This window comes from Cherax quadricarinatus, chromosome 92 (assembly GCF_038502225.1).
Source record: "Cherax quadricarinatus isolate ZL_2023a chromosome 92, ASM3850222v1, whole genome shotgun sequence".
NCBI classification, from domain to species: domain Eukaryota; kingdom Metazoa; phylum Arthropoda; class Malacostraca; order Decapoda; family Parastacidae; genus Cherax; species Cherax quadricarinatus.
The window spans coordinates 2,963,235-2,989,082 of NC_091383.1; the positions used below are offsets into that span (position 1 = coordinate 2,963,235).

Below are 25,848 nucleotides of genomic sequence, written 5' to 3' on the forward strand. Positions count from 1 at the left end.
GTTATGACTAGCAGTTATGGTTGTTATTTGTTGTTATAATCTAGTTATTAAAAGTTAGAAATGTTAGTTATAACTCACACGATCTGTTGACTCCCTCTTCTTCCAATATATATATATATATATATATATATATATATATATATATATATATATATATATATATATATATATATACAGTGGACCCCCGGTTAACGATATTTTTTCACTCCAGAAGTATGTTCAGGTGCCAGTACTGACCGAATTTGTTCCCATAAGAAATATTGTGAAGTAGATTAGTCCATTTCAGACCCCCAAACATACACGTACAAACGCACTTACATAAATACACTTACATAACTGGTCGCATTCGGAGGTGATCGTTATGCGGGGGTCCACTGTATATATATATATATATATATATATATATATATATATATATAAAGCTTTAAATAAGCTTATAAATTATGGTATTTTGAGAACTTTGTAAAAATATATCTTATATCAGAGTAATATATGAACTTAATATATATGATATTATTTATTTATAAGTTAATACAGAGTAATATAAACGAGGCTGAAGCCATGTTACCCTGACACAGGTTTAACTAGACAGTTTTAACAAAACACTGGTTTAACTAGACAGTTTTAACAAAACACTGGTTTAACTAGACAGTTTTAACAAAACACAGGTTTAACTAGACAGTTTTAACAAAACACAGGTTTAACTAGACAGTTTTAACAAAACACAGGTTTAACTAGACAATTTTAACGAAACACAGGTTTAACTAGACAGTCTTAACAAAACACAGGTTTAACTAGACAGCTTTAACAAAACACAGGTTTAACTAGACAGTTTTAACAAAACACAGGTTTAACTAGACACAGTTTTAACAAGACACAGGTTTAATCAAGTTTTAACAAGAGGCTAAGAAGGTAAAGACTGTTGTAATGTTAAACTAAGAGTCTTAAGGGATGTTGTATATCAGCCACATTCAACCTAACATTCATCTGGACAAGAACATTCTTCCGTACATTGACTCACGTCTTATTATTTTAGAAAAAAACAAAAAATTTTGATAATTGTAAGAGGCTGGTCGATGGGTGTTGTTTTACGGACATTTAAGACAGTTTATGATATCCACGTTAATACTCCGCTGACAAAAATTATTTGTGTTTTGTATATGTAAATTGACAAAGAAATGGTTATAATTATGACCGTAATTTTAAACGGGTGGAATGGTAAGCCAGCAGAAGGCCTCTATCAGATAACTAAAACCTCCAACTGTGAGTCGTCATCTAAGACCCGCGTCAGGGAACACCTGTCCTGATATATTTACTGGCTATTTAGTGAGCAATTTCTTCGCTTAATCTCCCAACTATAGCTGCAGTTGGTGGCTCATTCTAACCTTCCTAAGCTTAGAAAAATTAAGAATTTGTAGTTATATGTAGTAGCATGTTGAAAAGTGCAATGGCGGAGTATTTAGGTGATAGTGTTATTACTGTCTTCAAGCAGGAGCAACAATTACCCATTCCTCCAGACTTTTAGGTACATAATGAGGTAATTAGAAGCCTGGGTCCTAGTGAGTGTTCAGGTCACAGTGTCAGTTATTCTGTGCACAGTTACACTGAACCTAACTCAGATCAAGACAAATATTATCATATAACCATAGTGTGTTAATGATCTATTATTATTATTATTATTATTATTATTATTATTATTATTATTATTATTATTATTATTATTATTATTATTATTATTGTTATTATTATTATTATTATTATTATTATTATTATTATTATTATTATTATTATTATTTTTATTATTATTATTATTATTATTATTATTATTATTATCATTATTATTATTTTTATTATTATGGGGTTCACTAAGCATTTTATATATATATATATATATATATATATATATATATATATATATATATATATATATATATATATATATATATATATATATATATATATATATATATATATGAAGAACACATTTTTGTGTATTTAATAATAAAAATAATAATAATAATAATAATAATAATAATAATAATAATAATAATAATAATAATAATGAGAACAAGTGCTCAGGGAGTCAAAAAATAAAACACTGGGTTGTAACAGATGTTGTAATTACAGGTGTTAGCAATACCTGCCGACACATATGTTGGAAACACATCACATATAGATCAGATATTTATTTATGGTCGACTTTTTAGTCTTAAAGAAATTCTAGAGCTGGAAATAGTGAAGGAAATACCTAGGTTGCTCTATAAGCTCTTAGTGGCAGAGCCTTTCACTCTGTGTAGAGCTTTATCATGTCATGTTTCACTCTGTGTAGAGCTTTATCATGTCATGTTTCACTCTGTGTAGAGCTTTATCATGCCATGTTTCACTCTGTGTAGAGCTTTATCATGTCATGTTTCACTCTGTGTAGAGCTTTATCATGTCATGTTTCACTCTGTGTAGAGCTTTATCATGTCATGTTTCACTCTGTGTAGAGCTTTATCATGTCATGTTTCACTCTGTGTAGAGCTTTATCATGTCATGTTTCACTCTGTGTAGAGCTTTATCATGTCATGTTTCACTCTGTGTAGAGCTTTATCATGTCATGTTTCACTCTGTGTAGAGCTTTATCATGTCATGTTTCACTCTGTGTAGAGCTTTATCATGTCATGTTTCACTCTGTGTAGAGCTTTACAAAGCTTTTTTAACAATGTTAATCTCAACTTGTTTAATAAAGCTCCATTTGCTCTTAAAACCCACCTGTAAATAAAGACTGGGGTCTTTACAGGACATTGTAACCAGATAAACCCGTGGTTTCGTAGCTGAACCTGTGGTTTGGTACCTAAACCTGTGTTTTGGTAGCTAAACCCGTGGTTTGGTAGCTAAACCCATGGTTTGGTAGCTAAACCCATGGTTTGGTAGCTAAACCCATGGTTTGGTAGCTAAACCCATGGTTTGGTAGCTAAACCCATGGTTTGGTAGCTAAACCCGTGGTTTGGTAGCTAAACCCGTGGTTTGGTAGCTAAAAATCAGAGTCCATTGAGTTACAAGCGCTGGAACAGCAACGGAAATTTATTGAATTGACTGGTAGGCAGCCTTCGTTGTCAATAACAACAGACTCCAGCTCCTGAACCTGTAATTTTGTGGTTAGTGAAGACCCCTATTCATAGTTCAGTCCCTCGGTCTTGATGGAGGGTGTTCACTCAGTCTTGATAGAGGGTGTACAGTCCCAAAGTCTTGATAGAGGGTGTACAGTCCCAAAGTCTTGATAGAGGGTGTACAGTCCCAAGGTCTTGATAGAGGGTGTACAGTCCCCAAGTCTTGATAGAGGGTGTACAGTCCCTAAGTCCTGATAGAGGGTGTACAATCCCAAAGTCTTGATAGAGGGTGTACAGTCTCAAAGTCTTGATGCTAGTGCTAAGTCCATCAACTTCCCAACCACCATTACATCTGCACACAGCCTATACACCACCTGTCAGGACACAGCCTATACACCACCTGTCAAGACACAGACTATACAACATCTGTCAGGACACACAACCTATACACCACCTGTCAGGACACACAACCTATACACCACCTGTCAGGACACACAACCTATACACCACCTGTCAGGACACACAACCTATACACCACCTGTCAGGACACACAACCTATACACCACCTGTCAGGACACACAACCTATACACCACCTGTCAGGACACAACCTATACACCACCTGTCAAGACACACAGACTATACACCACCTGTCAGGACACACAACCTATACACCACCTGTCAAGACACACAGCCTATACACCACCTGTCAAGAATACTTTCATACACAACACAGAGAAAAAGACTCGGAAGGTATATACACCCGAGATATACACATCTGGTTGTAGCCTGAAGGAAGCGACCATCTTCTACCAAGACTGAGGGACTGATCCCCCACAATTATCCTCATTCATTGCACAAACATCAATAATTAAAATCCTTGAGCTTGCAACTTGCAACCTCATCCCCCATCATCAACATTCTTATCAACATTTTATTTTTTTGTCAATTTTGTATCAGATATTGAGGTAGTTGGGTAAGGCCATTTATATATATGTATATATATATAAATCTATATACATCGGGTGTAGATTACTGACCAACATTTATTAGTAGAAGGGGAATAAGGACTTATTTCAACCAGTACAAAGCTACATATCTTCTTTTTGTATTATATAAATTTTTTTTGCATATATGATTACCAATAGTGCAATTTTTCTCTCTCTAATTTCTTATGTGATGTAGTGATAGAAAATAGCTTAGAATATACATATATATATATATATATATATATATATATATATATATATATATATATATATATATATATATATATATATATATATATATATATATATATATATATATATAATATATATATATAACCATTGTCTTCACGTCAGGCAAAAATATACATCTGGAAAATTTTATATATCTTGTAAAATTTATATATATATATATATATATGGAATATATATATATATATATATATATATATATATATATATATATATATATATATATATATATATATGTATACATATATATAATGTATATATATATATTTATATTGGGGGATGAGATATTTCACATTCAAAATCTATGTTCAAAACGGCTGACGTTGAAGTTTAGATAATTTAGACCAACTTTGAAGTCAACAGTGTTCACTTTGATGACTTTTGAATCTAACGACTGTCTGAGAGGCCACTAGATTTACATATTATGGTAGAGTGACAGCTGTTACAAGCCAGGTATGGTAGAGTGACAGCTGTTACAAGCCAGGTATGGTAGAGTGACAGCTGTTACAAGCCATGTATGGTAGACTGACAGCTGTTACAAGCCAGGTATGGTAGACTGACAGCTGTTACAAGCCAGGTATGGTAGACTGACAGCTGTTACAAGCCAGGTATGGTAGACTGACAGCTGTTACAAGCCAGGTATGGTAGACTAACAGCTGTTACAGCCCAGCTATGGTACGATAACAGCTGTTACAGCCCAGCTATGGTACGATAACAGCTGTTACAGCCCAGCTATGGTACAATAACAGCTGTTACAGCCCAGCTATGGTACGATAACAGCTGTTACAGCCCAGCAATGGTACAATAACAGCTGTTACAGCCCAGCTATGGTAGAAGCCCATATAGAGTCGATATATAATATTAGATATTTTTGGATCTGGGTAGAGTGACCAGAGCTAGAGTGACCAGAGCTAGAGTGACCAGAGCTAGAGTGACCAGAGCTAGAGTAACCAGAGCTAGAGTAACCAGAGCTAGAGTGGCCAGAGCTAAAGTGACCAGAGCTCTACATTGAGCGAAACATCGTCTGAGAGTTTTGCCCAGCATCTAGTGCCTACCATATTTAAATCCAAATTTGTAAATAACAGGAAATAATTGAAAAAAAAATGATTTGTGATTGATTTTTGTAATTTTATACTGGGGAATTTAGTAAGTTGTGTGTGTGTGTGTGTGTGTGTGTGTGTGTGTGTGTGTGTGTGTGTGTGTGTGTGTGTGTGTGTGTGTGTGTGTGTGTGTGCGTTTTTATCACATCTATATAGTTCAGTCCCTTTACCAATATCTTCAGATCCTGGTTAACTGGTTGACAGGTTAGCTGGTTCACTGGTTGACTGGTTGACAGGTTAGCTGGTTGACTGGTTGACAGGTTAGCTGGTTGACTGGTTGACAGGTTGACAGGTTAGCTGGTTGATTGGTTGAGAGGTTGACTGGTTGACAGGTTAGCTGATTGACTGGTTGATTGGTTGACAGGTTGACAAGTTGACTGGTTGACAGGTTGACTGGTTGACAGGTTGACTGGTTGACAGGTTGACTGGTTGACCTAGTAGTACAAGACTCTGAGGCACTCATAAGGTCGTCCACACTGTGTAGCTCCAAGGGAAAAATAAACGTTATGGACAAACCTGTCTTTTATTCTTCATAATTGTGACACCTTTGGTGGAGAGATTTTGATCCAGGTCAGTGGAGCAGCCCTTTCCTCCCTCGGATCAAACCTGACTACCTCCCCATTCCCAAAGGAGCTGTATGACCCATACGGGCTTGGCACTTTCCCCAACATGAATATATTTCAACTCCTTAAAAGAGACTTAAAATTTTTTTCCATTGGATTTTAGTGCTTTCTTGCATATACATACACACACACACACACACACACACATATATATATATATATATATATTGGACCCTCGGTTATTGGCCGCTCCGAATATCGGCCAACTCGGTTATCGCCCAGTTTTTTGGCCCAAATTTTATTCCGGTTATCGGCCATTATTTTGCTTATCGGCTCTATTGGACATGTTCATCCGCCCGCCTGCCAGCCACTCATGCATTCGTGAGCCAATCTGGCTGTGTATGTGGGCGAGTGAGGAAACTTCTGCTCATTCGCTATAATTCATTGTTTTTTGTTATAATGATTGAGTGCAACTGCAAAATAAACCACCATGGGCCCATAAAAAGTTCCTAGTGCTAGCCCTTTTGTAAAGAGCTAAGAGAGAGGGGGGAATGTGCCTTCTTCAGTGATTCAGTGATTCTATAATACGTACAGTACTAAAGCAGCAGGAATCGATAAAGGCTATAGCACCAGCCAGTGACAAAGTGTAGCATTAACAGTGTAGTAAGTAGGTTAAGCGATTAAGTAATAGAAAAAGGACAACATAAGAGATAAGATAAGATAAGATAAGATTTCGTTCGGATTTTTAACCCCGGGTGGTTAGCCACCCAGGATAACCCAAGAAAGTCAGTGCGTCATCGAGGACTGTCTAACTTATTTCCATTGTGGTCCTTAATCTTGTCCCCCAGGATGCGACCCACACCAGTCGACTAACACCCAGGTACCTATTTGCTGCTAGGTGAACTCTTCCATTGTTGTCAGAGGTATATAAGGCCTCTGACAACATATACCGCCCTGTGTATCTTACACTACCCTAAACCTTTGCCAGAATCTCAATAACCACTTTATTTCTTTACATTCTCTATTATGTTTTTATACAATATTAATTATAAATTATATACATTGTTTTAGTGTGACTAGTGGTGTTTCAGTATGACTAGTAGTGTGAGTAGTGGTGTTTCAGTATGACTAGTAGTGTGAGTAGTGGTGTTTCAGTATGACTAGTAGTGTGAGTAGTGGTGTTTCAGTATGACTAGTAGTAGTGGTAGTGGCCACTATATATATGGCTTATGCTGTCAGTGGCCCTTATAAACCCAACAACAACAACCACACCACTAGCAACATACATAATGACATATTTTGTTCATTCTCGAGTATATATCATGTTTCTTTGTTATTAATATTGTTATTAATATTAGATGAAATGTGATAGATAAATAAGCCATAGAGTTGATATTAGCACCAACAAGAGTCTTCAGTAAAGATAAAAGTGATGTTAAATGTTCATTTAACCATTTCATTAGTCATTTTATTTAGTTCTCATTGTTTTGTGTATGTTAAACTATAGTTAATATTTAAAAAATTGATCTTTTGTTAATATTTTCGGGTGTTTGGAACGGATTAATTGTATTTACATTAATTCTTATGGGAAATATTATTTCGATTTTCGGCCGACCTGCTGGAACAGATCACAATCAATAACCGAGGGTCCACTATATATATATATATATATATATATATATATATATATATATATATATATATATATATATATCTATATATATATATATATATATATATAGATATATATATATATATATATATATATATATATATATATATACACATATATATAGATATACATATATATATATAAAGGGGTGTTCAAAGGGGTAATGCCTGCTGCATTTTGGGCACACGCCCCAGCTCTGAGGAGCTGGATGAGATTTTCGCCCTATAATCAGTGATACACACGTAACAACATGTACCGTATATGCCACCTTTATATTAACAATGTATCTCTTAAATCTTCTGTGCCATATTATGTAATAAAATATTCCTATTGGTAAAATATATATATATATATATATATATATATATATATATATATATATATATATATATATATATATATATATATATATATATATATATATATATATATATATATAAGAGCAACCACTCTGAAAAAATAGTGAAATTGGCTGTGTTTTCATGATTTCTCACATTATACATATATATACATGAGTATTTTGTGTTAAAAGGGTTTGTGTGCTGAGAGATAGTGGTTGGTTAATGGGGTTTAAAGTCTATCTATTATGCAAGTGTCATTAAGGTTGATTGGTTAATGGGGTTTAAAGTCTATCTACTACACGAGGGTCATTAAAGTTGGTTGGTTAATGGGGTTTAAAGTCTATCTACTACACGAGGGTCATTAAGGTTGGTTGGTTAATGGGGTTTAAAGTCTATCTACTATGCGAGGGTCATTAAGGTTGATTGGTTAATGGGGTTTAAAGTCTATCTACTACACGAGGGTCATTAAGGTTGGTTGGTTAATGGGGTTTAAAGTCTATCTACTACACGAGGGTCATTAAGGCTGCAGGTCACCTGTACACCACCAGTCAAGAATACTTTAATACCTAAAATACTAATTAATGTAAACTACCAGTGTATATACACTGAGAAATACACCTCTCAGTGTATATACACTGAGATATACACCTCTCAGTGTATATACACTGAGAAATACACCTCTCAGTGTATATACACTGAGATATACACCTCTCAGTGTATATACACTGAGAAATACACCTTTCAGTGTATATACACTGAGAGACATACACCTCCCAGTGTATATACACAAGCCTCAGTGTATACATTCTGTCATCAGTAATCTTACTGGAAACATCTCAGTGAGATAAAATAATCAACTGGATTATTTTTTTGCAAATTATTATTTTCAATATTCTAAAAAATCAAAATTTCTATTATTTTGACAAATTCCTCCCCCCCCCCAAAATAAAAAAAACTGCATGGCATATACTAGTAAAAAATTTGATGTGTTATGAATATTTCTTTGAATAAACAGATAAGAAACCTAAACACCGAAGGTCACTTTATGTCAACCTCCACCTGAGGTCCTCTTCAGCAGGATATAGTATTTATAGAAGTATTTAAGGGCACCAAGTGCTAATTTGCATATGTTAAAAATTCACATATTATAAGCATATATATATAGACATATGGTTAATTTCTGTTAATATTATCACTGTTTTGTTATATAGGAGATATTAAGGATGATATTTCTTCAATTATTCTTCCTTCTTCTCCACTTCGACCTGTGTAGAGCTTTATCGCTTTAGAGAGAGCTTTATCGCTTTAGAGAGAGCTTTACAGAGAGCTTTATTAAGTCTTGTAGTGAGCTATTTGAGAGAGAAAGCTCTGTTATGTGTCTGAGATTGGTCTGATGTTTGGGTAGAGCTCTATAAGAGTGAAACATGGAATAATAAAGCTCTACACAAATAGAAACATGACCTGGTAAGCTCCATACTGAGCAAAAGATGATCATTTAAAGCTCTACACAGAGCGAAGCATAGCCTGGTAAAGCTCCCCACAGTGTAACCTTGTTCCAATTAATTCTTGTTCTACACACTATTTTTGTGTCCAGAGCCATTAGTTGGACAGCAAAGCTGTATCACACAACATGTTTTGCTCTTTGTAGAGCCTTACCTTGACATGATAAAGCTCTACATAGCATGAAACGTCTGTGATGTATCTTTGATCTGTACCAAATCTTTGTGTACCAATGTCTGAGATTATCTTGATAATTACTGTGTCTTTTTTCTGTGTACTCGGGACGCTTATCCTTGTGGCAGTCCTGCAGGACTGCTTTGACAACTGTTCTCCTACAGAGTGGCGTGTCAGGATGTGTCGTCCTAAGGATGTATCGGCAGGAAGGGCAAGACAGTCGCCAGGATGGAGAAGACAGTCCAAGGACTCCTGTGGGAGGGATATCACGTCAAGCAAATGTGAAGATGCTGCCGGTGGTCATGCTGGTGTATGTGTGAGTGAGGGTGTTTGTGGCGCAAGCATGGAAGCTTTAATGCCTGCCATGATGCCACCAACTTCGAGTGCATTAGTGACGCCTTCAGGGGTGTCAATGCTTCAAGAGGGTCTAGGGCTGCCCAGCCTAGGGGGTATGGTGGGATTTGGTAACCCTAACATCACACCATCCGTCAGCATCGATCTCCCAGAACCAGCAGTGATTTCTGTGGAAGAAGCAGCATCAGGGGTACAGATGGGCATCAAGGTACGAGGTCTGGACCTCATGAGATACGGCAGACTGGAAGACGGTGTCTACAAGTGCAGTGAATGTGAACGTATCCACATACCCAAAACATTCAAAACATCGTACTCCTTCCAGAGGCACGCTTACCTCTACCATGAGGGTAGACCGAAACGCTTCCCTTGCCCGGTTTGTGGCAAGGAGTTCTCCAGACCAGATAAACGTAAAAGCCACTTAAAGGAGAAACATGGCCTCTTCCAGACCGAAACATCGGACCAGTCAGACTACCCAGCCTCCTTATAGCAGAGGTCAGCCCCCAGGTTGCCTAGGCAGCACTGGGCAGGTTTTGGGCATTTTATGGGTATAGATGAATTTCTATAATCTATATTCTAATTATCTATGTCTATAACTAATTTATTTCCTCAAATTCACAGTAAAAAATCTAAAATAATTTAGTTACTTTGAAAACATTGATAATTTACATTATTTAACAGACCAGTATTGTCACACCATTAATAAAATGACTTAGGGAGTAAAGTAAGCATTTAATATGCAACGTTTTGCTCATTATCAATGTTTCGCCCATCAGAGTAACAATACATTTAGCCCATGGCACATTTCATCACAGTAATAATGGTGGAATTACCAACAAAAATGTTTGGTAAACACAACATTTCGCCCACAGAGAGTTTTGTCAAAGTTCCTGGAGAGAGTGAAATGTTGCCACAATCAAATGTCACATTAGCTGCATCTGTGTCCACTTATCTAACACATTTCGCTCAAGTAATGCAAAGTTTCAAGTCAGAACACCACCTGTTTTGCCCCCAGGTGATGTTTACCCCATACGGGTTTAGAGCCTGGATTTGTATATAATTCTATCTAAAGGAGGTCAAAGACATGACGTCATGATACTGGATCTCTGTCATGTCTAAAACATTTGTTTAAAACATTTAATATAAGAACTTGGAAATTCACTCTATGTAGAGCTTTATCATGTCATGTTTCACTCTATGTAGAGCTTTATCATGTCATGTTTCACTCTGTTTAGAGCTTTATTATGCCATGATTCACTCTATGTAGAGCTTTATCATGTCATGTTTCACTCTGTGTAGAGCTTTATCATGTCATGTTTCACTCTGTTTAGAGCTTTATCAAGTCATGTTTCACTCTTTGTAGAGCTTTATCATGTCATGTTTCACTCTGTAGAGATTTATCAAGTCATGTTTCACTCTATGTAGAGCATTATCATGTCATGTTTCACTCTATGTAGAGCTTTATCATGTCATGTTTCACTCTGTGTAGAGCTTTATCATGTCATGTTTCACTCTGTTTAGAGCTTTATCATGTCATGTTTCACTCTGTGTAGAGCTTTATCATGTCATGTTTCACTCTATGTAGAGCTTTATCATGTCATGTTTCACTCTGTGTAGAGCTTTATCATGTCATGTTTCACTCTGTGTAGAGCTTTATCATGTCATGTTTCACTCTGTGTAGAGCTTTATCATGTCATGTTTCACTCTATGTAGAGCTTTATCATGTCATGTTTCACTCTGTGTAGAGCTTTATCATGTCATGTTTCACTCTGTGTAGAGCTTTATCATGTCATGTTTCACTCTATGTAGAGCTTTATCATGTCATGTTTCACTCTGTGTAGAGCTTTATCATGTCATGTTTCACTCTATGTAGAGCTTTATCATGTCATGTTTCACTCTATGTAGAGCTTTATCATGTCATGTTTCACTCTGTGTAGAGCTTTATCATGTCATGTTTCACTCTGTGTAGAGCTTTATCATGTCATTTGTAGATGAATGGTTCAGAGAACCGACATGTTGATAAATTAGACACATGTGCAACTCTTGGGTATCTTTATTGAGGAAACGTTTCGCCACACAGTGGCTTCATCAGTCCATACGTAGGAGAAACTTCTTCAAGTTTCTCCTACGTACGGACTGATGAAGCCACTGTGTGGCGAAACGTATCCACAATAAAGATACCCAAGAGTTGCACATGTGTCTAATTTATCATGTCATGTTTCACTCTGTTTAGAGCTTTATTATGCCATGATTCACTCTATGTAGAGCTTTATCATGTCATGTTTCACTCTATGTAGAGCTTTATCAAGTCATGTTTCACTCTTTGTAGAGCTTTATCAAGTCATGTTTCACTCTTTGTAGAGCTTTATCATGTCATGTTTCACTCTGTAGAGATTTATCAAGTCATGTTTCACTCTATGTAGAGCTTTATCATGTCATGTTTCACTCTGTAGAGCTTTATCATGTCATGTTTCACTCTATGTAGAGCATTATCATGTCATGTTTCACTCTATGTAGAGCTTTATCATGTCATGTTTCACTCTATGTAGAGCTTTATCATGTCATGTTTCTGTGTAGAGCTTTATCACGTCATGATTCACTCTGTGTAGAGCTTTATCATGTCATGTTTCTGTGTAGAGCTTTATCATGTCATGATTCACTCTGTGTAGAGCTTTATCATGTCATGTTTCTGTGTAGAGATTTATCACGTCATGTTTCACTCTGTGTAGAGCTTTATCAAGTCAGAGTGAAATATAACGTGATAAAACTCTACACAGAGTGAAACGTGCTCCTGTTTAAAGCTCGTTCTAAAGCACGTGTCCTTTAGAAACTTCACCAAGCCACTGCATCCACCGTGTTTATATAATTTATATAATTTAATTATAATGTTTATATACTGTACTGTTATAGTAGGTATGTATGTTCTGAATTTATATAGATCATTGTCTTTAATGTATCTCTCAGTGTATGTAGTTTATATATATATATATATATATATATATATATATATATATATATATATATATATATTATATATATATATATATATATATATATATATATATATACGACAAAAAAGTATAAGCATGAATACATTGGTACAGTATGTCAAAAATTGTGAATCTCCTCCAGCTTCTCCAAAGTCTGACGAAAGCCCAGTATGCAGCAAGTATTTACCCTCTGGATGGCCACAATGAGGCGCTGGAACATGAAAGTGGCCGCCCTTGGGTCCCTGGTGGTGTCGATGAGTCTGGAACCCAGTTCTTTATGGAAGCAAGTGGCATTTTCCCCCATGATCCCAAGGTCTTTGATCCCACTGGGACAAATTGATACTGTTGGCTTATGTCCCTGTACTTGCTGATCTTGTACTCCTCCCTGTGGTCAGCAGCTCCTCCCTGTTGCCCGACGCCGTGATGGATCGACACGCAGGTATATTCTCATAAGAGCTTACCATTCTTCCAAGGATAGATGGTGATCCCATCAGAATGGTTTGCTGGCTTTGAGTATTGTTGGCTGCTAGTGATCAGCTCTCTCTCTTAGCTGGGCATCCAGCTGTAGCAAGACTTCTCTTTATGATGGTGTTGACTTCATTGTGTCTTGTATGCCAGCCCTTGGTTTTGGAACAGTTAAGACCATGTAGACCATATTGGTCAGCTTGTGCATCGCAGCAAATACATGTATATTCCGTGTGAATTGGGGCAAGGAGGAGAGCCATTGTAATATGAGTAACAGGGTCGAGGCATGTTCCCATTGCCGAAATGGGAACTGGAGGAAGTCCCCAGAGTGATGTGCACTCACAGCTTGGAGATGGGCAGTCTCCCTGTCTGATGTTACAGCCCTAAGCTTGTTGGCAAGTACCTTTTCAGCGATGGGACCATCCCAACTTGACTGTTTGTAGGCCAGTGCCACAATAGATTTTGGTGCTGGAGCAGCAAGAATCTCCCATTCAGTGATGGCACTGGTGTAGTTAGGGTCCTGTATTCCTGCTGAGTCACTGAGATTAGAAGAATTTGTTTTATTAACTCGTTTGATGCTATGGAAGAGGACAGGAAAGTTGGTAGGGCAATCTGGAAGGATTTGCGTACTCCCAGCCCCCCAAGTCTGACCGGAAATGAGGCTTGCAACCACTGTCCATCTTCATGGGAAAGATTCAATACACTCCCTAGCATGGTCTTAAGGAGAGAGTCATATTCCTTGAGTTTTGGACTGCTGAAGGCTGGGGAGCATCTCAGAAAGTAGGTAAGTTTTGGGATTGACAGGCACCTGGTGAGTAGGTAGAAGGCATCATGTGTGTCAGTGTCTTTCATCTTGCTTTCCATCGTCCTTAGGTCTGAGACTTTTTTTTCTAGGATCAGATCGATGGCATTGGACCCAAGAGGAGCACTAAGGAGAGTGCTATTGGCTGGATCAATGGCTCGTGCTCCTGGTAAACCGGCGCTAATATTCTGGATCATCTGTTGATTGGTAGAAACTATTTCACATTTGGTGGAGTTTAAAGAAAGGCCCAGGATCTCTCCCATGTCTTTAATTTTACTGATGTCCTCTAGGAGAGATTCTGTTGTGCCAGCTAGTGAGCTCGCTGGAGAGTGCTTCTGTGACTTGATGACCAGACGGAACAGAAAGGGGGCGAGAGGGTGATCCTGTTGCACGCCCTCACATGAGTCAATTTCATGGTCCCCAAACAACAGTTTAGAAGTATGAAGGGATAGAAGGAAGGGAAGTGTCTAGAAACTGCTTGGAGAGCAGCATCCCTTCTGACTAAGTTGAAATCGTTGGCAAAGTCCAGTTTTATCAAGAGTTTTTCATCGGACATGATGTTGATGTATACTCGTGCTGCATGGCCAGCACGAGTATACATCAACATGTTGAACACCAAAACCGAACTGAGTTGGTCTCAACATTGCAGCAGCCTCTTGACTCATCATTCTTACTGCAGCCTCGGCGACTAGGCGCCGAAGGATGTTGCCAACTGCAATAAGCCTAAATATGTATAGTGGTGTGGAAGGTGTGGTAGTTACGTGGACTGGTTAGGTAGTTTCAGCTCTGCCTTGATGCCTGTTCGAAGCCCATCTTTTGAGATGTGGTTCTGTCAAGTGAGCTGGGACACGCAGTACGTTGGACATGTGCTAAGACATGTATATGAATTTGAAGTTGGTCAAGGCGCTGACATGTGAAGTGGGGGTCAGTCATTGACGACATGTGTGTGGACACGCTGTGTGTAAAGGCAACCGAGATGATGACATGTGGGTCAGTGACAAGTGCTGAAACATGTGGGTCAGTGACAAGTGCTGAAACATGTGGTTCAGTGACAAGTGCTGAAACATGTGGTTCAGTGACAAGTGCTGAAACATGTGGGTCAGTGACAAGTGCTGGAACATGTGGGTCAGTCACAGAGTTATATGTGGACACGTTCTGTGTATAGCTAAGTAGGGATGACATGTGTCTGGACATACAGAGGGAGTAAAGGAACATGGACGGTGTAACCATGTCCTAACCTCTAGTACAAATATCTTAGTCAACAACAAACAAGGTCAGTCAACAAATACTTAATATTTGTAAATAATTGCAGTCTATTGTAGTTGTATTTATTACGGTGTATTTGTGAATCTGTAGTTGTAAAAAATGTATTTGTGAAGCTGTATTTATTGTAGTAAATCTGTGAAAAATTATTAATTTATTGTATAATGTTGTCAGTGTTACTGTTGTAGTTTGAATGTATATAAATATATACCATAGGTTTATATATATATATATATATATATATATATATATATATATATATATATATATATATATATATATATATATATATATATCCTGTGGTAGTAGGTTGGTAGACAGCAACCACCCAGGGAGGTACTACCGTCCTGTGGTAGTAGGTTGGTAGACAACAACCACCCAGGGAGGTACTACCGTCCTGTGGTAGTAGGTTGGTAGACAACAACCACCCAGGGAGGTACTACCATCCTGTGGTAGTAGGTTGGTAGACAACAACCACCCAGGGAGGTACTACCGTCCTGTGGTAGTAGGTTGGTAGACAACAACCACCCAGGGAGGTACTACCGTCCTGTGGTAGTAGGTTGGTAGACAACAACCACCCTGGGAGGTACTACCGTCCTGTGGTAGTAGGTTGGTAGACAACAACCACCCTGGGAGGTACTACCGTCCTGTGGTAGTAGGTTGGTAGACAACAACCACCCAGGGAGGTACTACCATCCTGTGGTAGTAGGTTGGTAGACAACAACCACCCAGGGAGGTACTACCGTCCTGTGGTAGTAGGTTGGTAGACAACAACCACCCAGGGAGGTACTACCATCCTGTGGTAGTAGGTTGGTAGACAACAACCACCCTGGGAGGTACTACCGTCCTGTGGTAGTAGGTTGGTAGACAACAACCACCCAGGGAGGTACTACCATCCTGTGGTAGTAGGTTGGTAGACAACAACCACCCAGGGAGGTACTACCGTCCTGTGGTAGTAGGTTGGTAGACAACAACCACCCAGGGAGGTACTACCATCCTGTGGTAGTAGGTTGGTAGACAACAACCACCCAGGGAGGTACTACCGTCCTGTGGTAGTAGGTTGGTAGACAACAACCACCCAGGGAGGTACTACCGTCCTGTGGTAGTAGGTTGGTAGACAACAACCACCCAGGGAGGTACTACCGTCCTGTGGTAGTAGGTTGGTAGACAACAACCACCCAGGGAGGTACTACCATCCTGTGGTAGTAGGTTGGTAGACAACAACCACCCAGGGAGGTACTACCGTCCTGTGGTAGTAGGTTGGTAGACAACAACCACCCAGGGAGGTACTACCGTCCTGTGGTAGTAGGTTGGTAGACAGCAACCACCCAGGGAGGTACTACCATCCTGTGGTAGTAGGTTGGTAGACAACAACCACCCAGGGAGGTAGTACCATCCTGTGGTAGTAGGTTGGTAGACAGCAACCACCCTGGGAGGTACTACCATCCTGTGGTAGTAGGTTGGTAGACAACCACCCAGGGAGGTACTACCGTCCTGTGGTAGTAGGTTGGTAGACAACAACCACCCAGGGAGGTACTACCATCCTGTGGTAGTAGGTTGGTAGACAGCAACCACCCAGGGAGGTACTACCATCCTGTGGTAGTAGGTTGGTAGACAACAACCACCCAGGGAGGTACTACCATCCTGTGGTAGTAGGTTGGTAGACAACAACCACCCAGGGAGGTACTACCATCCTATGGTAGTAGGTTGGTAGACAACAACCACCCAGGGAGGTACTACCATCCTGTGGTAGTAGGTTGGTAGACAACAACCACCCAGGGAGGTACTACCATCCTGTGGTAGTAGGTTGGTAGACAACAACCACCCTGGGAGGTACTACCATCCTGTGGTAGTAGGTTGGTAGACAGCAACCACCCTGGGAGGTACTACCATCCTGTGGTAGTAGGTTGGTAGACAGCAACCACCCAGGGAGGTACTACCATCCTGTGGTAGTAGGTTGGTAGACAGCAACCACCCTGGGAGGTACTACCATCCTGTGGTAGTAGGTTGGTAGACAGCAACCACCCAGGGAGGTACTACCATCCTGTGGTAGTAGGTTGGTAGACAACAACCACCCAGGGAGGTACTACCGTCCTGTGGTAGTAGGTTGGTAGACAGCAACCACCCTGGGAGGTACTACCATCCTGTGGTAGTAGGTTGGTAGACAACAACCACCCAGGGAGGTACTACCATCCTGTGGTAGTAGGTTGGTAGACAACAACCACCCAGGGAGGTACTACCATCCTGTGGTAGTAGGTTGGTAGACAGCAACCACCCTGGGAGGTACTACCATCCTGTGGTAGTAGGTTGGTAGACAGCAACCACCCAGGGAGGTACTACCATCCTGTGGTAGTAGGTTGGTAGACAGCAACCACCCAGGGAGGTACTACCATCCTGTGGTAGTAGGTTGGTAGACAGCAACCACCCAGGGAGGTACTACCATCCTGTGGTAGTAGGTTGGTAGACATCAACTAAACCAGGGAGGTACTACCATCCTGTGGTAGTAGGTTGGTAGACAACAACCACCCAGGGAGGTAGTACCATCCTGTGGTAGTAGGTTGGTAGACAGCAACCACCCTGGGAGGTACTACCATCCTGTGGTAGTAGGGTGGTAGACAACAACCACCCAGGGAGGTACTACCGTCCTGTGGTAGTAGGTTGGCAGACAGCAACTACCCAGGGAGGTACTACCATCCTGTGGTAGTAGGTTGGTAGACAGCAGCCACCCAGGGAGGTACTACCATTATGTGGTAGTAGGTTGGTAGACAACAACCACCCAGGAAGGTACTACCATCCTGTGGTAGTAGGTTGGTAGACAGCAACCACCCAGGGAGGTACTACCATCCTGTGGTAGTAGGTTGGTAGACAGCAACCACCCAGGGAGGTACTACCATCCTGTGGTAGTAGGTTGGTAGACAGCAACCACCCAGGGAGGTACTACCATCCTGTGGTAGTAGGTTGGTAGACAACAACCACCCAGGGAGGTACTACTATCCTGTGGTAGTAGGTTGGTAGACAACCACCCAGGGAGGTACTACCATCCTGTGGTAGTAGGTTGGTAGACAACCACCCAGGGAGGTACTACCGTCCTGTGGTAGTAGGTTGGTAGACAACAACCACCCAGGGAGGTACTACTATCCTGTGGTAGTAGGTTGGTAGACAACAACCACCCAGGGAGGTACTACCATCCTGTGGTAGTAGGTTGGTAGACAGCAACCACCCAGGGAGGTACTACCATCCTGTGGTAGTAGGTTGGTAGACAGCAACCACCCAGGGAGGTACTACCGTCCTGTGGTAGTAGGTTGGTAGACAGTAACCACCCGGGGAGGTACTACCATCCTGTGGTAGTAGGTTGATAGACAACAACCACCCAGGGAGGTACTACCATCCTGTGGTAGTAGGTTGTAGACAGTAACCACCCAGGGAGGTACTACCATCCTGTGGTAGTAGGTTGGTAGACAGCAACCACCCAGGGAGGTACTACCATCCTGTGGTAGTAGGTTGGTAGGCAGCAACCACCCAGGGAGGTACTACCATCCTGTGGTAGTAGGTTGGTAGATAACCGCCCAGGGAGGTACTACCATCCTGTGGTAGTAGGTTGGTAGACAGCAACCGCCCAGGGAGGTACTACCATCCTGTGGTAGTAGGTTGGTAGATAACCGCCCAGGGAGGTACTACCATCCTGTGGTAGTAGGTTGTTAGACAGCAACCACCCTGGGAGGTACTACCATCCTGTGGTAGTAGGTTGGTAGACAACCGCCCAGGGAGGTACTACCATCCTGTTGTAGTAGGTTGGTAGACAGCAACCACCCTGGGAGGTACTACCATCCTGTGGTAGTAGGTTGGTAGACAGCAACCACCCTGGGAGGTACTACCATCCTGTGGCAGTAGGTTGGTAGACAGCAACCACCCTGGGAGGTACTACCATCCTGTGGTAGTAGGTTGGTAGACAGCAACCACCCTGGAAGGTACTACCATCCTGTGGTAGTAGGTTGGTAGACAACAACCACCCAGGGAGGTACTACCGTCCTGTGGTAGTAGGTTGGTAGACAACAACCACCCAGGGAGGTACTACTATCCTGTGGTAGTAGGTTGGTAGACAGCAACCACCCTGGAAGGTACTACCATCCTGTGGTAGTAGGTTGGTAGACAACAACCACCCAGGGAGGTACTACCGTCCTGTGGTAGTAGGTTGGTAGACAACAACCACCCAGGGAGGTACTACCATCCTGTGGTAGTAGGTTGGTAGACAACAACCACCCAGGGAGGTACTACCATCCTGTGGTAGTAGGTTGGTAGACAACCACCCAGGGAGGTACTACCGTCCTGTGGTAGTAGGTTGGTAGACAGCAACCACCCAGGGAGGTACTACCGTCCTGTGGTAGTAGGTTGGTAGACAACAACCACCCAGGGAGGTACTACCATCCTGTGGTAGTAGGTTGGTAGACAACAACCACCCAGGGAGGTACTACCATCCTGTGGTAGTAGGTTGGTAGACAACAACCACCCAGGGAGGTACTACCATCCTGTGGTAGTAGGTTGGTAGACAACAACCACCCAGGGAGGTACTACCATCCTGTGGTAGTAGGTTGGTAGACAGCAACCACCCAGGGAGGTAGTACCATCCTGTGGTAGTAGGTTGGTAGACAACAACCACCCAGGGAGGTACTACTATCCTGTGGTAGTAGGTTGGTAGACAACAACCACCCAGGGAGGTACTACCGTCCTGTGGTAGTAGGTTGGTAGACAACAACCACCCAGGGAGGTACTACCATCCTGTGGTAGTAGGTTGGTAGACAACAACCACCCAGGGAGGTACTACCGTCCTGCCAAGTGAGTGTAAAACGGGAACCTGTAATTGTTTTACATGATGGTAGGATTGCTGGTGTCTTTTCTGTCTCATGAACATGCAAGATTTCAGGTACGTCTTGCTACTTCTATTTACACTTAGGTCACACTACACATACATGTACAAGCATATATATACACACCCTTAACTGGCCCAGTGGATAACGTGACTTTCTGGAGTTTTGAGACTGACCGCGGGTTCAAACCCCACCCGTGGTATGGGTTTTTTATACACACCCTTCTGGATTTTCTTCTATTTTCTTACTAGTTCTTGTTCTTGTTTATTTCCTTTTATCTCCATGGGGAAGTGGAACAAAATTCTTCCTCCGTAAGCCATGCGTGTTGTAAGAGGCGACTAAAATGCCGGGAGCAAGGGGCTAGTAACCACTTCTCCTGTATACATTATTAAAGTTAAAAGGGGAATCTTTCGCTTTTCTTTTGGGCCACCCTGCCTCGGTGGGATACTGCCGGTGCATTGAAAGAAAAAATATATATATGTAACATTTTTTTATCGAAGGTAAGTGCCCGTGACTGTAGACTCGACTGTGTAGCCGTTCTAGCTGGCTGCCATCAGGCATAGTTAACTAAGGTACGTGTTCACGTGTTCTGGTGGTTAATGAGCCGTTGCGATATCGTTTACCTCTAAATGTTATGCTTTTAATCGCACCTGTTTATGGTAGTAGACGCCACTTAGACCGAACTCTTCTGTGGTCACACTTCCACACAAACAACTGTGTTGTTTATGTAGACAGGTACTGCAAGGAACTTGCAATCCCATTCATTGATAACTGAGACCTATTCTTTGGCAAACTTGATATGTATGCCAGGGATGGGGTGCATCTCTCTGGGGATGGAGTGGTTGCATTAGCCAATTCAACTGAGAGGGTAATTGATGACTTGTCTAGGAATTTAAACTGATAGATTATAGAGGTATGGGTGTTTGTGGGAAACAATCAGGCTGCAGCATTAGGGTTAAAAACAGTAGTTATTACCGGGATACCTCAGGGATATGTTTAAAAGACAATATTCAAAATAAAGTTGATAGTAATGACAAATCAATTGATCAACAAACAAAGAGAGATAGTGGAGGGCAACGAGTGACTAGCTCCCTTAAGGTTTACTATCAAATAGTAGGAGTCTAAGAAATAAGATAGATGAGCTAAGATTACTTGCAAGTGTAGGTAATATAGATATTATTGGTATAACAGAGACCTGGTTCAACCTGAAAGATAGAGAAATGCCTTCTGAATGCAACATACAGGGTTATAAACTATTCCACACTGACAGGGTCAACAGGAAGGGTGGTGGAGGGGCGATGTATGTCAGAAAAAATTTAAATTGTTGTCTTAGACATGATATAAGATTAGAAACATCGAACACAGAATCTGGCTACAATTTCTCGAGGGACGTGACAAATTAATTTTGGGTGTGATTTATAGGCCCCCAAACCTTGATAGGGAGTGCAGTAAGCTGTTATGTGACGAAATTCATAAGGCATCTAGATATGAAAATGTTGTGATAATGGGAGATTTTAACTTTAGACAAATTGATTGGAACAATATGACAGGAAATCTTGAGTCTAGTGACTTTCTTGATGCAGTTCAGGATTGCTTTTTAGAACAGGTTGTGACAGAACCAACTAGAGGAAACAATCTGCTTGACTTGATTTTTGCCAACAAAGATTCACTAATTAATAATCTTGAGGTTAATGATGAGCTTGGGGAAAGTGATCACAAATCATTTAGTTTCAATATATCATGGAATTACCCAGATAACTGCAATCAAATCTCTGTCCCAGATTTTCGCTTGGCCGACTTCATGGGACTGAAAAATTACCTGGGTGGGCTAAATTGGGATGTCCTGACTATGGGTCAGGTAGGTGATCTTGGTTGCCAATATGACGTTTTTCAGAGCACAGTTCTAGCTGCCCAGACAACTTTTGTTCCGAGTAGGGAAATTAGATCTGACAAAAATGATCCCATATGGATGAACAATAGATTAAAACATCTCATTGGTCAAAAGGAAGGCATATATAGGCGTATCAAAAGAGGGAATGGGCAGTTAAGAAAGCAATATATTCAATTAAAGAGAGAAATAAAGAAAGGAATAAGAAAAGCAAAAAGAGATTATGAGGCTAAGGTCGCAAGGGGTTCAAAGACAAACCCAAAAGGGTTCTTTCAGGTATACAGAAGTAAGATTATGGACAAGATTGGCCCACTTAAGAGTAACTCTGGTCAGATCACTGACAGTGATAAGGATATGTGCAAAATTCTCAATACCTACTTCCTCTCAGTTTTCACCCAGGAAAATACTAGCGATATTCCTGAAATAATAGATTATGTGGAACAGGACTATAATAAACTACGTACGATAGCGGTAACTAGTGACATGGTCATCAGACAAATAGAGAAACTAAAACCTAACAAATCCCCAGGTCCTGATAAACTGTTTGCAAGGGTGTTAAAGGAATGTAAAGAGAAACTTAGCATACCTTTGGCTAATCTTTTCAACATATCACTACAAACTGGCATAGTGCCTGATAAGTGGAAAATGGCAAATGTAATACCTATTTACAAGGCAGGTGACAGGTCCTTGGCTTCGAACTTTAGACCAATAAGCCTTACCTCCATAGTGGGAAAATTTATGGAATCAATAATGGGCAAAGCAATTCGTAGCCATCTTGACAGGCACAGATTGATTAATGAATCTCAACACGGTTTTACAAAGGGGTGTTCCTGTCTTACGAATTTACTAACTTTTATCACTAAGGTGTTTGAGGAGGTAGATCATGGTAATGAATATGATATTGTGTATATGGACTTCAGTAAGGTTTTCGATAGAGTTCCACACCAGAGGCTATTGAGGAAACTTAAGGCACACGGAATAGGAGGAGAAATTTTTTCCTGGGTAGAGGCATGGCTGACAAATATACAGCAGAGAGTTTGCATAAATGAGGAGAAATCAGAATGGGGGCACGTCACAAGCGGTGTTCCTCAGGGGTCAGTGTTGGGCCCGTTGTTGTTCACAATTTACATAAACGACATAGATGAGGGAATAAATAGTGACATAAGCAAATTTGCTGATGACACCAAGATAGGCCGTCCAATTCATTCTAATGAGGACATTCGAGCACTCCAGGATGATTTGAATAGACTGATGCAATGGTCGGAGAAGTGGCAGATGCAGTTTAATATAGACAAATGCAAAGTTCTAAATGTTGGACAGGACAATAACCATGCCACATATAAACTAAATAATGTAGATCTTAATATTACGGATTGCGAAAAAGATTTAGGAGTTCTGGTTAGCAGTAATCTGAAACCAAGACAACAGTGCATAAGTGTTCGCAATAAAGCTAATAGAATCCTTGGCTTCATATCAAGAAGTATAAATAATAGGAGTCCTCAGGTTGTTCTTCAACTCTATACATCCTTGGTTAGGCCTCATTTAGATTATGCTGCACAGTATTTATTTATTTATTTATTTATTTATTTTTTGGTCACCGTATTACAGGATGGATATAAATTCTCTGGAAAATGTACAGAGGAGGATGACAAAGTTGATCCCATGTATCAGAAACCTTCCCTATGAGGATAGACTAAGGGCCCTGAAACTGCACTCTCTAGAAAGACGTAGAATTAGGGGGGATATGATTGAGGTGTATAAATGGAAGACAGGAATAAATAAAGGGGATGTAAATAGTGTGCTGAAAATATCTAGCCTAGACAGGACTCGCAGCAATGGTGTTAAGTTGGAAAAATTCAGATTCAGGAAGGATATAGGAAAGTACTGGTTTGGTAATAGAGTTGTGGATGAGTGGAACAAACTCCCGAGTACAGTTATAGAGGCCAGAACGTTGTGTAGCTTTAAAAATAGGTTGGATAAATACATGAGTGGGTGTGGGTGGGTGTGAGTTGGACCTGACTAGCTTGTGCTACTGGGTCTGGTGCAGTGCTCCTTCCTTGAGTGGAGATGACCGGACTGGGTGGGCCATTGGGCTAATCTGGGGGGAGGGTCATTGGGCTAATCCGTGGGGTCATTGGGCTAATCTGGGGGGGTCGTTGGTCTAATCCGGGGGGGGGACATGGACCTGCTCCGCATGGGTCGGTAGGCCCGTTGCAGTGTTCCTTCTTTCTTATGTAATAAAGTGACTAGACAAGGGATTACACCACTGTGAATAGCCTGAGAATATTAGGTATTACCAGTAAGGTGGCTCGTGGCCTGAGAGGTAAAGCTCTCGCTTTACACGCTGTGTGTCCGGGTTCGGTTCCCGGCAAGGATACAAACATTGGGCGTTTTTCCTTACACCAGTTGTCCCTGCTCACCGATCAGTAAAACGGGTACCTGGGTGTTAGTGGACTGGTGTGGGTCGCATCCTGGGGCGAAAATTGACCTATTTTGCGGGAAATGCTCTGCATAACCAGGAACTTTCTATATAGTAGTATGTCATTGATGTCAGCCGTGGTCTGTATACCTTGTACATGTACTTGTATACCTTGTACATGTACTTGTATACCTTGTACATGTACTTGTATACCTTGTACATGTACTTGTATACCTTGTACATGTACTTGTATACCTTGTACATGTACTTGTATACCTTGTACATGTACTTGTATACCTTGTACATGTACTTGTATACCTTGTACATGTACTTGTATACCTTGTACATGTACTTGTATACCTTGTACATGTACTTGTATACCTTGTACATGTACTTGTATACCTTGTACATGTACTTGTATACCTTGTTCATATACTTGTATACCTTGTACATGTACTTGTATACCTTTTGCATGTACTTGTGTACCTTGTACATGTACTTGTATACCTTTATCATGTATCTGTATACCTTGTACATGTACTTGTATACCTTGTACATGTACTTGTATACCTTGTACATGTACTTGTATACCTTGTACATGTACTTGTATACCTTGTACATATACTTGTATACCTTGTACATGTACTTGTATACCTTGTACGTGTACTTGTATACCTTGTACATGTACTTGTATACCTTGTGCATGTACTTGTATACCTTGTACATGTACTTGTATACCTTGTACATGTACTTGTATACCTTGTACATGTACTTGTATACCTTTTACATGTACTTGTATACCTTGTACATGTACTTGTATACCTTGTACATGTACTTGTATACCTTGTACATGTACTTGTATACCTTGTACATGTACTTGTATACCTTGTACATGTACTTGTATACCTTGTACATGTACTTGTATACCTTTTACATGTACTTGTATACCTTGTACATGTACTTGTATACCTTGTACATGTACTTGTATACCTTTTACATGTACTTGTATACCTTGTACATGTACTTGTATACCTTGTACATGTACTTGTATACCTTGTACATGTACTTGTATACCTTGTACATGTACTTGTATACCTTGTACATGTACTTGTATGCCTTGTACATGT

The 25,848-nt window shown here is 40.4% G+C and overlaps 1 protein-coding gene across 2 annotated transcripts in view; it reads left to right on the forward strand.

Annotated features, from left to right (window-relative positions):
* Window positions 1-25,848, forward strand: part of LOC128698383 (protein tramtrack, alpha isoform-like) — a 199,853-nt gene that overhangs the window by 127,911 nt on the left and 46,094 nt on the right. Inside the window, exon 6 of one of the 2 annotated variants that reach the window (XM_070104452.1) lies at window positions 9,843-11,609. The exons of the other annotated variant lie outside the window; for it this stretch is intronic. Within the exon in view, the coding sequence (XP_069960553.1) occupies window positions 9,843-10,519 (677 nt within the window). The 3' untranslated portion in view covers window positions 10,520-11,609. Of the gene's footprint in view, window positions 1-9,842; window positions 11,610-25,848 lie in introns of those variants that run through there. 2 annotated transcript variants of the gene reach the window in all.